This window comes from Rousettus aegyptiacus, unplaced genomic scaffold (genome assembly GCF_014176215.1).
Source record: "Rousettus aegyptiacus isolate mRouAeg1 unplaced genomic scaffold, mRouAeg1.p scaffold_m13_p_11, whole genome shotgun sequence".
Lineage (NCBI taxonomy): Eukaryota > Metazoa > Chordata > Mammalia > Chiroptera > Pteropodidae > Rousettus > Rousettus aegyptiacus.
The window spans coordinates 58,126,376-58,140,169 of NW_023416286.1; the positions used below are offsets into that span (position 1 = coordinate 58,126,376).

Sequence of the window (13,794 nt, forward strand, 5' to 3'; positions counted from 1 at the left end):
GCTTTAGAAGGTAAGCTCCCTGTGGGAAAGGCAGCTGCTCACCCTGCTTAATGCTGCTTCCCTGGGCTGGCCCTTGGGAAAGGCCGCCTAGTGGCACCTCAGCCTGGAGCAAGTGGGGACTGGCCGCAGAGAGCATAGGAGCCTCACATCTGGAGGGGTGGACTCTCCTTGGCTGGATTGAACAACACACCCAGTGAGGTTGGAAAGGAAGTTCAGCCAAAAGGTGGTGGACTGTGGAACCTTTCATGATGCAATTTCCATTCCATTCTCTGATTAGTGTATTAGTGGTACTGGAATTGGGGACAAAAACACATTAGTCATGGGACCTACCCAAGGTACTAAAAAGCAGTGGCTGGAATAAAGGGCCTAACGCTATTTTTTTAAGTGCCCTTGAATCTGGTGTCCATCGGCTCATGTTTGCGTAGCGTTCATACCCCAGCATGTTTGGTACCAGGAATCAGGATGGAAGTAGCTGGTCTTTTTACTCAGTCTTCCCCTCCAGGAAGATGACGTTTTCACAAGGAAAGGGTGGGGTTTTAGCCTTTCATCTGGGGAGCACCTAGTTCCTCAGTTGTTTTGCTGTTACTTTAATGCACACTAAGGTATTTGGACAACACCTAAAAATGTGTCACTTTGTCCCCTGCTATGGCTCCCTGAAAGGGAAACATAGTACTTCTCCCTACCCTCATACCCAAATCAATATAAAACTTTTATTGCATCATTAAAATATCATAAATAAATCTGAGGAATCATCTGACTTCTCGGTGTTTTTGTAGCTGGACAATTTATACCTTATTCGTCAACCTGCTGAATTGTTCCTTTTTCAGAAATGTAGGTACCATCCAAAAATTTTCTGATATCCTTGTTTTTAACTGTCGTGGCTCGTTGAATCAAAATAAGTGAATTGGATACAAGTTCATTGTCATTTCCTTTAAGAAGTAACTCATCTTTCTGGGCTTGAGATACTGAACAAGCAACACCTAGTGACTTCATCTGAACCCTGTGGATATATTTTTCACCCAACAAATTTTGAATTTCAGCAAGAGAACCATTCTCTTGAATAACAACATTGATGGGGAAGTGAGCATACACTGACCTCATCCTGTAACGGAAACCAGTGTAACACCAACACCCTTGATCATGTTCTGTCCGTGACTGCAGATGATGCCTGCAGTAACCAGTTCTGTTTGCCCACTGTTTGGCAACAGAGCCTCTTCTTTTTCTTCCCAAGAAGATTGGGTTCTACATTGATGTGATTAAAGTCCCTCCACAGAGTGGCTCTGGGGCCCTTCACAATAACTATGTGTGCCTTCAGAGTGATACCCACATTTTCTGTAATGTCAGCAGTCTGATTGCTGAGAATGGTTTTCATCTTTGTGGTAGATACCGCAAAGGGAGCAAAAGCAGTATTTTAAAAAGGTTATTTTGTCTCCTTGATAGTTAGCCCAGTAGGTAGTTAGGAGTGTGGAGCTTTGGAATGGCAGATGAGGTGTGGTCACTTGTGTCTTGCTGTTCCAGGAAGCACTGTGGTGACACATGTATCTCCAGAGTCAGCCAAGGTTGTTTTCCATTGTGTCTTGCTGCACAGCTCCCTGCAGATAGGGGAGTGATTACCTACCTGTCAAGGGAGCGCTTATCTTGCTCTTAACAAATTTGCTCCTAATGCTCATAAAATAATAAAAGGGTTGGGAGCTGGGTCAAACAGTGCCATAAAAAAGGGAAGGGGAGTAGAAATATGAAGTTCAAGTTCTCTTATAGAAAAACAGTTTAAATTTCTTGTGTCATTGAAAGTGATATTGGTTGTTCCCTAGAATAGTTAATTTCTAGTAATCTGACAAGATGCTTTCAGAATGTCTGGAAGGAGCAGCACAAATGTTCTCTAGGAGCAAAGTGTCAGGGAAATCTACCATTGAGTGTATATGCGAAATGAAAGGAAGGTTGTGGAATGAATGCTGTTTCTGATAGGAAGTTCTCTTTAAATCAGAACCAGGAGGTGATGGAGTCTATTGAGGCAGGTACCTGTGCTGTGACTGGATGGTTATTAAGTGTGTGAAATCTTTGTATCTGTAAGATGGATCCCAAACACATGATTTAAGGCTTCTGTGCCTTTTCCAATCTAGAGTGAAATTGTCTTCATCATATTAGTAGTTAATGGCATTTAAAAGCTTGAGAAAATATTCTGTATACAGTCAAACTTGGACTGTTTATTTCAGATACAGAATTGACTTGATATGTCAGAATTTATTTTATATTTTAAAAGTAATTCGTTTTATGCAGTACATGCATCAGTGCCTCCCTGAAGCGAATGCACAGTCGATACAGTTACCCTTCCTTGACTACGAGCACCATAATTAACCTTTCCTGAACTTGAGCATGCCAGGCACTGTCCCATGGCATTCATTTTGCCGTTGGTGGGAAACAGACAAGTCTTGACTTGAAAATCCGACTAATAGGTGCTAAAGCAAAAGTTTGCACCATGTGTGCAGCAGGTGAGGGTTTGTTTGATGGAGGGAACTGCTGAGGTGAAAAGCCCTGAGAAGCACTGACACTTTCCCAAGAGCTAGCGCAGTCAGTCATTGTTGCTAGAACCATGGAGAGTGGGTGGGCGCCTGGCAGAGGGGCCTTCCTTGGGGTGTTCTGAAGAGTGAGGGCTCAGTTCCATCCTGCAGGTATCAGAGAGCGTTGGAAAAATTTTCTTTTTCTATTCTCTTGATGCAGATGGAGGCTACTGTAAAGCATGGCGTTAGCAGTGAAGCTTGCTGCTGCGAGCACACCTATGAGCATAGCTTCCTGGGAGCAGAGCGGAGCACCACTGGCGCTGTGATGGGTTATTTGCCACTGGCGCTGTCATTCTGGTGCTTGGCTAAGCACTCAGCTTAGAGGGGAAATAACTTGCCCAGGCCCTTCAGGTTGTAAGGAGGGGTCAGGATGCAAACCCTGTGTACTCCTGACCACCACACAGACAATCTCTCTTGGAGAGCGCTGTAGATATTTGCTTTCTTGCATGCTTGTTTGAGAAGAGAACTCTGGAAGTCATGGGGGTTGAGCGGCTTACTGAGAGACAAAGGGAAAAGACAGAATCACAAAAGGTACCTCACCAGGCTGGTGAGGTGGGGGCTACGAGGACCCATACACAAGGTTTAGTTAAGCAGGGGCCTACTTTCTTGGAAAGCTTCCTGAAGAGTACGATAGCCTTTGGGGGTGTCTGGAATTGGCTGCATTTCTATGAAACTCAGGTTAGCTGGCCATCCCACCTTATTGCCTTTCCCTCTGCTCAGAGTCCTTGCATCTTAGAGCTGCAGTCCAAAGAAAAGGGGGTGACCTTTTCCCATGGCTGTGCTCAGGTTAGTTCCTGGCTGACACCCAGGGTTATACTTGTGTGACTGCTGCTGGCCTTGACTGGCTTTGGGGACTGAGTCTCAAAAGTGATGCCTGCGCATCACTGGCTGAGGTTGTTTAAGAAAGAACCCCTCCCCCTGACCTCGCCTTCCCTGCCCCTTAGTTCCTTGGTCCTGCTTTCAGAGAGTCTGGTTCAGTAGGTCTGAATACACTGCCTTGAAAGAGTATGACGCTGGAGCCCTGGCTAGACTGTGAAAGCCCCGCCTCTGACATAGAACAGGTTTTCCTGCATAGGACTCACTTGGAAACACATTTTTAATTACATATATGTATTTATAAAATTTTCTGGTTCCAAAATAATGAAAAAATACCCTTAAGTTACTTAAACTTCTTTTTTGTTTTGTTTGCTTTTATATAATTTTCCCCTTCTTTATTTTTGTAGGATACTAAATTGTGGATAATAATGGAATATCTTGGTGGAGGCTCTGCACTTGATCTAGTAAGTATTATGTCACATGCTTAATACACATTAAAGCTCTTCTCAGTAAATCTTGATTTTGAAGATAATTCTGTGTTTATTCATTTCTGTTTCACTCTTTTAAGTTCCATGAAAAATGAACCAAAACTATTTCTTATGTATTTCTGTTTCTGATACATTACTGGGACTTATAGGTCTACTTTTGAAACCAGTTTTGTTGTTTCTTGGGAAACAAATGAATTCATTCATAAAAGCCAAGAGGGATTTTGCCTGTCGTTATCGTTCCTAAGAACAGTTTGTTAGTCTTCCAAAGCTGGTTTTAACTTTTGTAGAGCTGCTGCCCCATCATTGTTTCAAGTTTCAGATGTAACTTAGCTTCCAAAATATGCAGGTAATATTTTAATCTATAATTGAAATTTTTAAAAATTGAAATTTGTTTTCAGGAGTGAGTTATAGGAAGGGTGTGATGATTGCAGTACAGTGTCGCATGTCAGAGCAGTGGTCAGGACATGCAGTGCGTTTGGGGTGAAACTGGACTGGCACCAGTGGCTTTGCCGTCAACCTGGCCACATCCTGCTTTGCCATTAGCGTGTGCTACTACGTTCCACACGAGATAATGGGAACGAGGTAAAGAATGACCTCGAAGTCACAGTCTGCAGCTTGCTTCTCGTGGTAAAACATGGTTATCTCTTGGCCTTTGAGAAGATGCTCAAACAAGCAGTGAACCATAAGCATTGCTCAAGTTGTCCTTAAAGCACAGTATATACAAAGGAACTCACACAGTTAAGTGCTCAGCAGCTTGTCCCCACAGTGGTCAAGCAGTGAACTTAATGTAATCAGCCTTCTTTTCTACCCATCATGTAAAAGCTGTGCTTTTGGGGTGAGTGATAATTTCCAAGACAGGACAAACCCATCATTTTAGCGTCAGAGGGTGGGACCTGCCTAAGAGGAAGTTGTCAGAATGATGGGTCTGTAGTTTTTACTGCTCTGAGAACTGAAAGAAGCTGGTGTTTTTTAATTGTTATAATCAACATAGATTTTCTTCATTAAGAAATACCTTTTGATTAACAGATTTCTTTCTCATAGCAATCGTAGCAATTGGTAGTTTTTTGGGAAGTTAGACCTCTGAAAAACTACATGTTTCTCTAAAAGACTTATGTACCTAATTAAAAAAAAAATCATATGTTATAAACCATAACAGCAACTGGTCAAAATGACGTTCAGAGGAAATTTCAAGAAAAAATAATATGGTATAAATAATTATATTAAAATGGGGAAGGCAACAAAATAGCCAAAATTATGACTTGCTTGGCTTCTTTTCTATAATATACACATTACACAAAGAACTTTTCAATTTTTAAAATTCTTTGGGAAATACTACAAGAATGTAGAAAATTATCTCATTTTGTGTAATTAGATTTCCTATTAAGTGAATTTCGTTTATGGCATATGTGAAGTTATTTGTGGGGACTCTTCCAACATTGAGTCCTTCAGAGCAGCAATTCTAGCCTCTAAATGCTTTAATTTATTCATTTTAATGCCACAGTCATTTAATTTAATTTATTTACTGGTAACTTTCTTTGGAGCTTTGAATTGCAGTCTGTGAAATTTTAGACATTACAGTCGAAGGAAGTATAGAACTCTCCACTTAAAAATAAAATTCCATATGGTATGAGAGTCCCAGCAAACTGCCGTCCACCTTACACATCAATAGCCCTGGTGACAAGAACTGGACATCCCTTTTTGGATGACCCTAACCATCTCATTTTAATCAAGATGAAGAAATAGACACTCAGAGGTTAGGTGTCCCAGCTAGCAAATAGAGCTGGACTTTGGATCTCATTGTGACCAGGTGCAAAGCCGAGGCCTTCCCTGAGCTTAGGCTGTCCTTCTCCTCCTTCTGACATCGTTTTGTCTTTCTCTGCCTCTTAACCCTTTTCTGCTGGCCTGCCCCCAATCCTCAAAGAAGAGGACACACTCTAATAATGGGATAAAACAATTTTTTTTTTGCATATTGAAAACATTACTATTTTGAGAGGGTCTATTATAAGTTCATAACAGATTTTAAAAACCAGAATATTGTCACATTAAAAATTTGATACCATGTAGAGATGTTTGAAAAACTTAAAAATGTATCTGTAATGTGTTTTTTTTCCAGAATGATGGCATATTCATTGTTTTGGTCAAGCTGCTGTTGTAGTGGGTCCAAACAATGTCTCATACAAGATAGAAATTTATTTCTCTCCCACATGTAGGGTCATTGGGCTCTAGTCCACATGGTTATCAGGGCCTTGCTCTGGTGGGTGGCTCTACCATCTGTAATCCATAGCTTCCCATGGTCTGTCTTCAGTCATTTTCTTCTCTGGCTGCCAGTGTTCAAGGCCAACACCATGTGAGGGGCATGTGTCTGTCACTTCTTCTTGTATCCCACTGGTGAGAACTTAGTCATGTGGACAGACTTAACTGCTAGAGGTTGGCATATGTGGCCTCTTGAAGAGTGTCAGCTATGTGCAGAGGAAGGAGAGAACAGACTTGGGGAGAGGGAATTAGAAGTCACCCAGAGATGAGATTCAGCTTACATTTTTTTCCTAGGAGTCTTTCTTTTATAAAGATAATTTGAAGATTCCACAGTTCTCTGAATGATAGAGACCACCACATTTATAGTGCTTAGAAATGGTAATGGTGGAGAATGCTAATATGTGACTTTCGAGAATTTGGCTCAGCCTCGTCTTATCCACTAGCAGAATCTCTGTGTGTAGACAGCAACTGAAAATCTTTTATAGTGAATTTTAACACAATGAAGGCCCCCCCTGCAGCCCCCACCCTGAGTAAGTAGAGTACCTCTCCCCCCACCCCCATGGCAAACAAATCAGTGGTGGGCTGTGTTTCGGCCAGATTTAAAAGGACCTAACTATACATATATTAACCAGAGAGAGAGCTCTCAGTGATCCAGGGGAAGATTTTTCAATTAGTTTTTCTCAGGTCTTTTTCTTATCTCCCCTTGCTAATAATGACACCAGGCTGTTCTGTTTCTTCCCAGAGACTTGATAATGGAAGGGTGGAGGTAGTTAAGCCCGTCTAGCCAAAAGTTAATGATTATCTGCTTGAGTAAAAACCTGCTGGAGGAAAAAATGGAACTTGTACCCTGTGATAGGATTTTGAACAACTGGATTATCCTTCTGTGCTGCGTTTTCGTGTTATGAATAAGAGCAAATACGCCAGCATCGCTGCCTTCCTTTTTCCCGTGTTATGAGCAAAGTGTCTTTTCCTCATTTTGAGTATTAAAATTTCTACTTGCTATGAATACTCAACAATACATGTGGAGAAGGCAGGCAGGCAATGTTTCCAGATTGTGTTCTTTGGAATAGTAGTTTTAATGTATGTGTCTTAAAAAATAAGACTCTTGGTCAGATAACTGGAAAAAAATTTGGTTCTGTGGAATAAAGGATGAGACATGTTTTCTCGTTTGAGCTAATTTTTGGATAGTATTTTAATTAGAATTTGAGATACTTCCTGGCAGGCTACTTGACCAAAGCAGTGTGACCTCTAAGCATATAATACACGGTAAAACCAAAGCAGCACATTCTCTTATACATGTGTTCCGAAGGTGAGAAAGCCGAGTAGCTGCTTCATCATAGGTGTGCCCTGCTGCCGGAGAAGCCAGAGTCCATCGAGGCCAACATGTTAGGAGAGGCAGCCCCAACTTTGAGAACAAGACACCTTCCCCTCTCCCCTAGACTTTGTGGATTTTTGTGTAGACCAAGTTGGGCCAGTGAGCAGAGGGCACAGCGTGCTAGATGAATCAGAAGCAGTGTCAGGCATTAGTAAAGCTGCAATGAAGTGAGAACGGGGTGTCTTGGTTGTATCTGCCTTGGGCCCCATAAACGACTATTCTGTCACCATTATTCCAGTGAAGGCCCTGAGTTAACACAGTAGGACTGGCTAAGAAAGTGTACAAGCATCAGTCAGAACTCTGCCTTACAAGGAGTGTGTTAATCTTTATTCCTTTTGGTTTAAAAGCACATCTATCTTTTTAAAACATACTTAGTGAACGTCACAGGGTTGTGTCTTCTGTTAACTAAAGTGTATGAATTTGGGTTATGATGGCATTTATTGTCAAATCTGAAAATATATCAAAAATCATTATTCAGATGAAGAATTAATCTAAATTATTAGATTTCTGCCTCCCTCATGGTTCTGTTATTAGTTCTTTAGGGAGTGAGTGAGTGTTCAGTGGTTTTGCTGTAATTTATATGATTAGTTCTGGTTGAACTCTCTGCTCTGCAGGTGATGGTGGACTTATCCAATTTGAACTGAGATCTAGAACTTGTCTAATTTTTTTCCCTTTTATAAAAAAAATATGTACACATGACATTTCTTCCTTATGTCTTTCAGCAATTATGAATATTGAGTCAGTGTTAATTCCTTTGAGTTTCTCAGAATAAAAGTTTTCAGAGGCCATTGTTCCCTCATTTGGGATCATAAATAAAAAATCCCAAGTCATTAGAGAGTAAGTTCTTCAGCTTTCTTCCCCCAAGTTTTAAAATTTAGATTTAAAAAATTCTGGTGCAGTGGTAGCCTCAGAAAGCAGTGGGCTCCCAGGCTTTCTCTTTTGGACCACTCGTGTTTTGATAACCATTATGTATTTTAGGACAGAGCCAAGCTACTTTATACTCTAGTCTCCCCAGCAAGTACTGTAAGTTTCTGGCCTCTTGCTTTCTGGGCTAAAATCCCTCACAACTCAACTTGCGGGCACAGTGGGGCTTCACATGAACTTTCTCACTGGCCTACTTTGATTCTTAGTTAGCTTTGCTTTATTCAGCAAAGTCATTTTTAGGGCCCTTTCAGTATTTTTTAAAATTGTTTGGACAAAATATTTTGGAGTAAAGAAGTTTTTCTTGTGCGTTTAACATAGATATTGACTGTTTTATCATCTCAAACTTCTTACAATCATTTAAGTAACTTTAATACCTTTTTTTTTGTTAGTTAGAACCTGGCCCTTTAGATGAAACGCAGATTGCTACTATATTAAGAGAAATACTGAAAGGACTTGATTATTTGCATTCGGAGAAGAAAATTCATAGAGATATTAAAGGTAAGACAACATCTTATTTGTATTTTTTTGAAATACCTAAGGCGGCAGGTAGGAACGTACTATAGAGTTAAACTGTGCTTCTCTTCTCAAGGGCAGTTGTCTTGTGCGTATTTATAGAGTACCTTCAACATTCTGGGGATGGGCTGGCTTTGAGCGTCAACCAAAAGCTTGTTCTTGTTGAGCACATTATCTCGCCGGGGGAAGAGTGCACATGTTCCCAAATGATAATGGACAGAACAGTATAGCAGATGATATTGGAAGGCATCTTGGTTTTATTTTGCAGCTGCCAATGTTTTGCTTTCTGAACATGGAGAGGTGAAGCTGGCTGATTTTGGAGTGGCGGGCCAGCTGACAGATACACAGATAAAAAGAAATACCTTCGTGGGCACCCCTTTCTGGATGGCACCTGAAGTCATTAAGCAGTCAGCCTATGACTCAAAGGTAAGGGCCAGTTCTTCAATTTCACTGAGTCTGGAGAGTTCTCTCTCTTTTTTTTTTTTTTTTCCTTTCAACTTTTGCGTTACAGCTTTTCCAGTTGAAGCGAGGGCTGGTACCTTGAAGTAGGTCATAAAGGTAGTTCTCAGACGGTGGTTAAAAACACCGTCTCTTCTCCTTCATCATTTAATGCCCTTAATCCAGTCACAGTTAATGAGGTGCTTTTTTTTTTTTTTTTTTTTTTTTTAGCTTAAACAGTGTCTGCTTGGGGGTGGAGAACATTGAGAAAGGAGCATGTGTGAAGGTGGTGGCCAGGGTCGCCCTGTTGAGAAGTCCTGGTGGAGGCCTCCAGCAGGGTGAGGGTGTGGCCCACAGAGAGGGCTGGGAGGTTCTCTGTACAGGTGGTGGTTGATGAGACCTGTGTGGCGCGGATGAGGGAAGGCGGCCTGGGACAGGACTCTGAACTATGAGGGACAAGTACCGAAAGAGGGTCCCACAAGAGAAATGGAGAGCTCACAAAAATAAAAGATCAGAATCTGGAAAGAATAGTGCTTTTAGTTATTGCTACAGATTCTTCCTATCATTATTTTTAGTTCTTAATTAAGATCCTTATTCTCAGAGGTTCCTTACTAACATGAGGCAAAATCGTAATTCCTTTTTTTCATCGTTTTTACCTGTCATATGTTATATTTTCCCAATTTTTCCTATGTTCTTTTTTCTTTGTTGCCCTTCAACTTTCTTATGTTGCAGTGCAGACTAAAAGTCCTAGGGACCCTGCTTCCTGGGTCTCTGATTTAATTCCCATATCTCATAGGCTGCTTTCTCAGTAGCCTGTACATAGTAAAATCTACACATGGTCCACAGAGAAATGGCTCTTCTGGACCAAAATTTTCAGGCAAATAAATATTTAACTCAGATACATTTATATGCCAAATATAGTTTCTTCTCTTTAAATGGAAATCTTTTTCAGTATACAGCAGACTTGCCATTTTGAGCCATCAACTACCGTAAAGTGTCAGTGTTGTGCTGAAGTTACAGGTGTTCCTTCCAGCATTGCAAAGTGAACCTGGCTATCCCACTGTTGAATTGTAGTGGTGGCCATGACTCCTGTAGGCATCCTAATGGCCTTTGTGGCCATTAGCCAGTAAGTAGTAACTATTAGGTTTTCAACCACCATGACAGCAGAACTGTCTAGTCCTTGGCTTGTTTGTTGCTTATTAGTGCTTTGCCCTGTCTGATGTGTGGATTACCCCCATGGCCACTTCTAATACCTGCAGCCACTTTTGCTATTGGCCCTTTTCGTGTGGTCATACCACTTTAGGCCTTGAGAGAAACTTGTGTGTTCAGAGTATGCTCTTTATTTTAAGCTGAGATTCATTTATCAAAGTTCATAGGTTTAGATTTTGGTAGGGATTGGAATCCAGGTTCTTAACTCATCTGGTTATATCATGCTCATTATTATCTTACTAGTAAATTAGCTAATCAACTAGCACATGTGACTCAGGATTCAGATCTTATGTTCTCACTGTTACCCATCATTGTTCACTTCACAGTTTTTCTTAAAGAATTGTCCTGATTACCCGAGACCTTTTTCCTCCCTGTCTTTCCCCCAGTGCAGGACCTCTCTAGCCGTTTGCTGAAGGCGGCCTCTGAGCAGCAGAGTTTTTACTGCATCATCAAGCTTTGCCATCTTTTTTCTTGATGTTCTTGTCAAGATCAAAGTGCTTTTATCTGATCAGTAGGATTTGCAGTATTCTTTTTAGGTAAATCAAAAGATGCCGTCTCAAACTCAGTAGGAATGCGCACTTGGTTGGGAGCCTCAAGAAATGGTCACATTTTTCTCTAACCTTTAATTACCTTTAATTCTGTTTTATGTCAAAAGCTAAATCTTTCATTTGTTTGGATCGTACCCAGTGACTATCAAAAAATATATTTTTAAAACTTTTTCAGTTTTCCTCTTGACTCTTTACTGGAAACCATGCGTGAAAATATGTTTATGTGAAATTTACTTCCCAGGTTTGTTGACCCAGGAGGTGTGGAAAGTGCAGATAAGGCTAATGTTTGTGAGTCTTGAGGCTTATCGGAAGTGGGTTCCTGCGACCGGGGTCTTAGGGATAATGCCACACACACACACGGACACATACATACACGACACACAGACACTTTAACATCCTCATGACTCTGGGCTAGCAGCTCTTGCTACGAGCAATGCCTGACAAAGAGCCTTTTTCCGAAGTTGCTTTGTGGAGCATCTTTCTAGTGACTTACTTGTCATCTTTCCAGTCCACCCCTCCCATTCTTTCTTGAGTATACTTCTAGACATTTTTCCCACTGGTCTCTGCATTACAGGTAAAGAGTTTAATAGGTAGCTGTAGGGTAGCAAGGTTCCTTTACTGTCATTTTGAGAGCATGCTCCTGTCAGTTTCCTTTTTGGGTTTAGACACTGGTTCTCAGAGGAAGGTTGGGTTGTGCGAAGAGGAGAGGAATGCACCTGCCTCACTAGCCTTTCCACTCACTGAATTAAAGGGAATATCAGCCTAAGCTTTGAGTATATGTCTAGAACCTTGTTTAACACAGTAACCTCTTGAACCAATATCTTTGATGCCTTGTCATTTGTCTGGGCTGCTTAGGTGTTCTGAATGTGTTTGCCCATACAGGGCATCATATTGTCAATCTCAGCTCTTAACCACAGCATTACTAAGTTACGATTGCTCCTATGCCTTAAGAACCTTTATCATCATCGTCATCATCATTACTCTTTTTTAGGATATCTTGGTTTGTTTAAGAAGCCCCCAAACTTCGGAGATGGTGCCAAGGGAGATGAGTGTTCTCCCACAAAGAAGCCTTTGTTTTCAGTGCTAGAGCAGGGTCTTGGGCTGCAGAACTTTCATCTTTTTTTCCCCCTTTTCTTTGTATGTTGTTATGGTGTCAGCAGTTGGATTGGATTTGAGTAAAGACTTTGCCCCTGTTTCATGTCCCTTTTTCTCTACTCATTTATTCAGTTTTTACTGTAATTGTGCTCAGTGCTGTGCTAAATAATTTATATCTTCAGTGAGTAATTGCAGTTCTGTGTGTCGGATACTCTGACAGGTAGCAATCGAGGAGAGCAGGGGAGTTGAATGAGGGACATCAGAATGAGCTGGGCAAGGAGTCACAGACATAGGGCTTTTCAGCCCCTCAAAGATAAGGGAAGGACGTTTGGGCCAAGTCCAGTGTGGACAAGGAAAGACATTTGTATTTGGATCTTAGATTGTGGTGAAGCACATAGTAGGAGATGAGGCCAGAGAAGGTGACTTGCCTGTTAAGTGACACGACATCCTGTGGACACTAGGAGTAAGTGTCAGTATTCGCTTGTAAATAACTCTGTTTTTGGCCTCAAAAGCAATATAACTCTTTAATCTGTAAAATACAGAAAAAAATGAGGTGAAAAGAAAAACTCTGTAGGATACCGAAGCACAAGCCAAATTATTTTGGTGTCCAGGCATCTCTGAAATAACCATTTGCAATCAAACCATATTGGAAATATCGAAATGGAAATAGGTGATGTGTTGATGGAAAAAAATAACATTGTTAAAGATGAGTCACAACACAGCAGTATTAGTCCCCTGGTTGCTGGAATCTACACAGCCTGTCCACTGCAGTGTGTGACTGTCCCTTCCTGTCCTGTGCTGAGTCCACAGGCCTCCCCTGGTCTCTCTACTTGGGATCAGGAATTACCCACAGTCCCTGTTAAAATGCCCTGGAGGTGGAGGACGGATGTGAATGCAAAAAGCATCCAGCCGGAGACTAACAACAGGCTTTATTTTAGCATGTAATAATGATTGGGCCTTTCTTTATCAACCATTTATTGCTGTTTAGTGCAGATGATTTTAATACCCCTAGATGCTGCGTAGGTATCCCATCTAATTAAATAGCTAGTTTATATTAACTCCATTTTGAGCTGTTTTGACTAGTTATAACTGTGATTTGGGATTCTCCATGACTTTTCCCCTTCTTCCTCTTGATTGTAGAGTTGACTGTAATTTCTTCTAGAATATCTTCTGTACATATTTTTTTTTTATAGCACTTAAATTGTATTGTCTGCAGATTTGTAGCCAGCTTATACATAACATGGTGTTGGGAGGATTTAGACTGTCGTATTTTGGTAGCACTCCACCCCACCTGTCACCCGCATTAAGAAAGAGTCCTTGGTCATCGTTAACAAACAATTCTATGTTTTCACTTAGGAAAATGCTACCTAGAACTGTCCACATAGGAGAAAATCTGTTCACAAAATATCTGCAGTACAAAGCGCTTGCCCCTTAATGTTTTTTGAGTTTGGCTCACATTGAAAAACCACTATTTATTTTCTCTTAATGTCTAATTTCATGTCTTTCATGGAAGGAAATGGGTCTTTTCTCTTACCTGCATTTTAATTGCCTTGGAAAATGATTGTCTTTCCTCTTAC

The 13,794-nt window shown here is 41.0% G+C and overlaps 1 protein-coding gene and 1 pseudogene across 3 annotated transcripts in view; one reads left to right on the plus strand and one right to left on the minus strand.

Annotated features, from left to right (window-relative positions):
• STK24 (serine/threonine kinase 24) overlaps positions 1-13,794 on the plus strand; it is a 104,345-nt gene that overhangs the window by 73,612 nt on the left and 16,939 nt on the right. For all 3 annotated transcript variants that reach the window (XM_016123137.2, XM_016123134.2, XM_016123135.2), the window contains exons 3-5: positions 3,782-3,838; positions 8,804-8,912; positions 9,196-9,353. In XM_016123137.2, the coding sequence (XP_015978623.1) occupies positions 3,782-3,838; positions 8,804-8,912; positions 9,196-9,353 (324 nt within the window). The remainder of the gene's footprint in view (positions 1-3,781; positions 3,839-8,803; positions 8,913-9,195; positions 9,354-13,794) is intronic.
• Positions 471-1,387, minus strand: LOC107499192 (annotated as a pseudogene).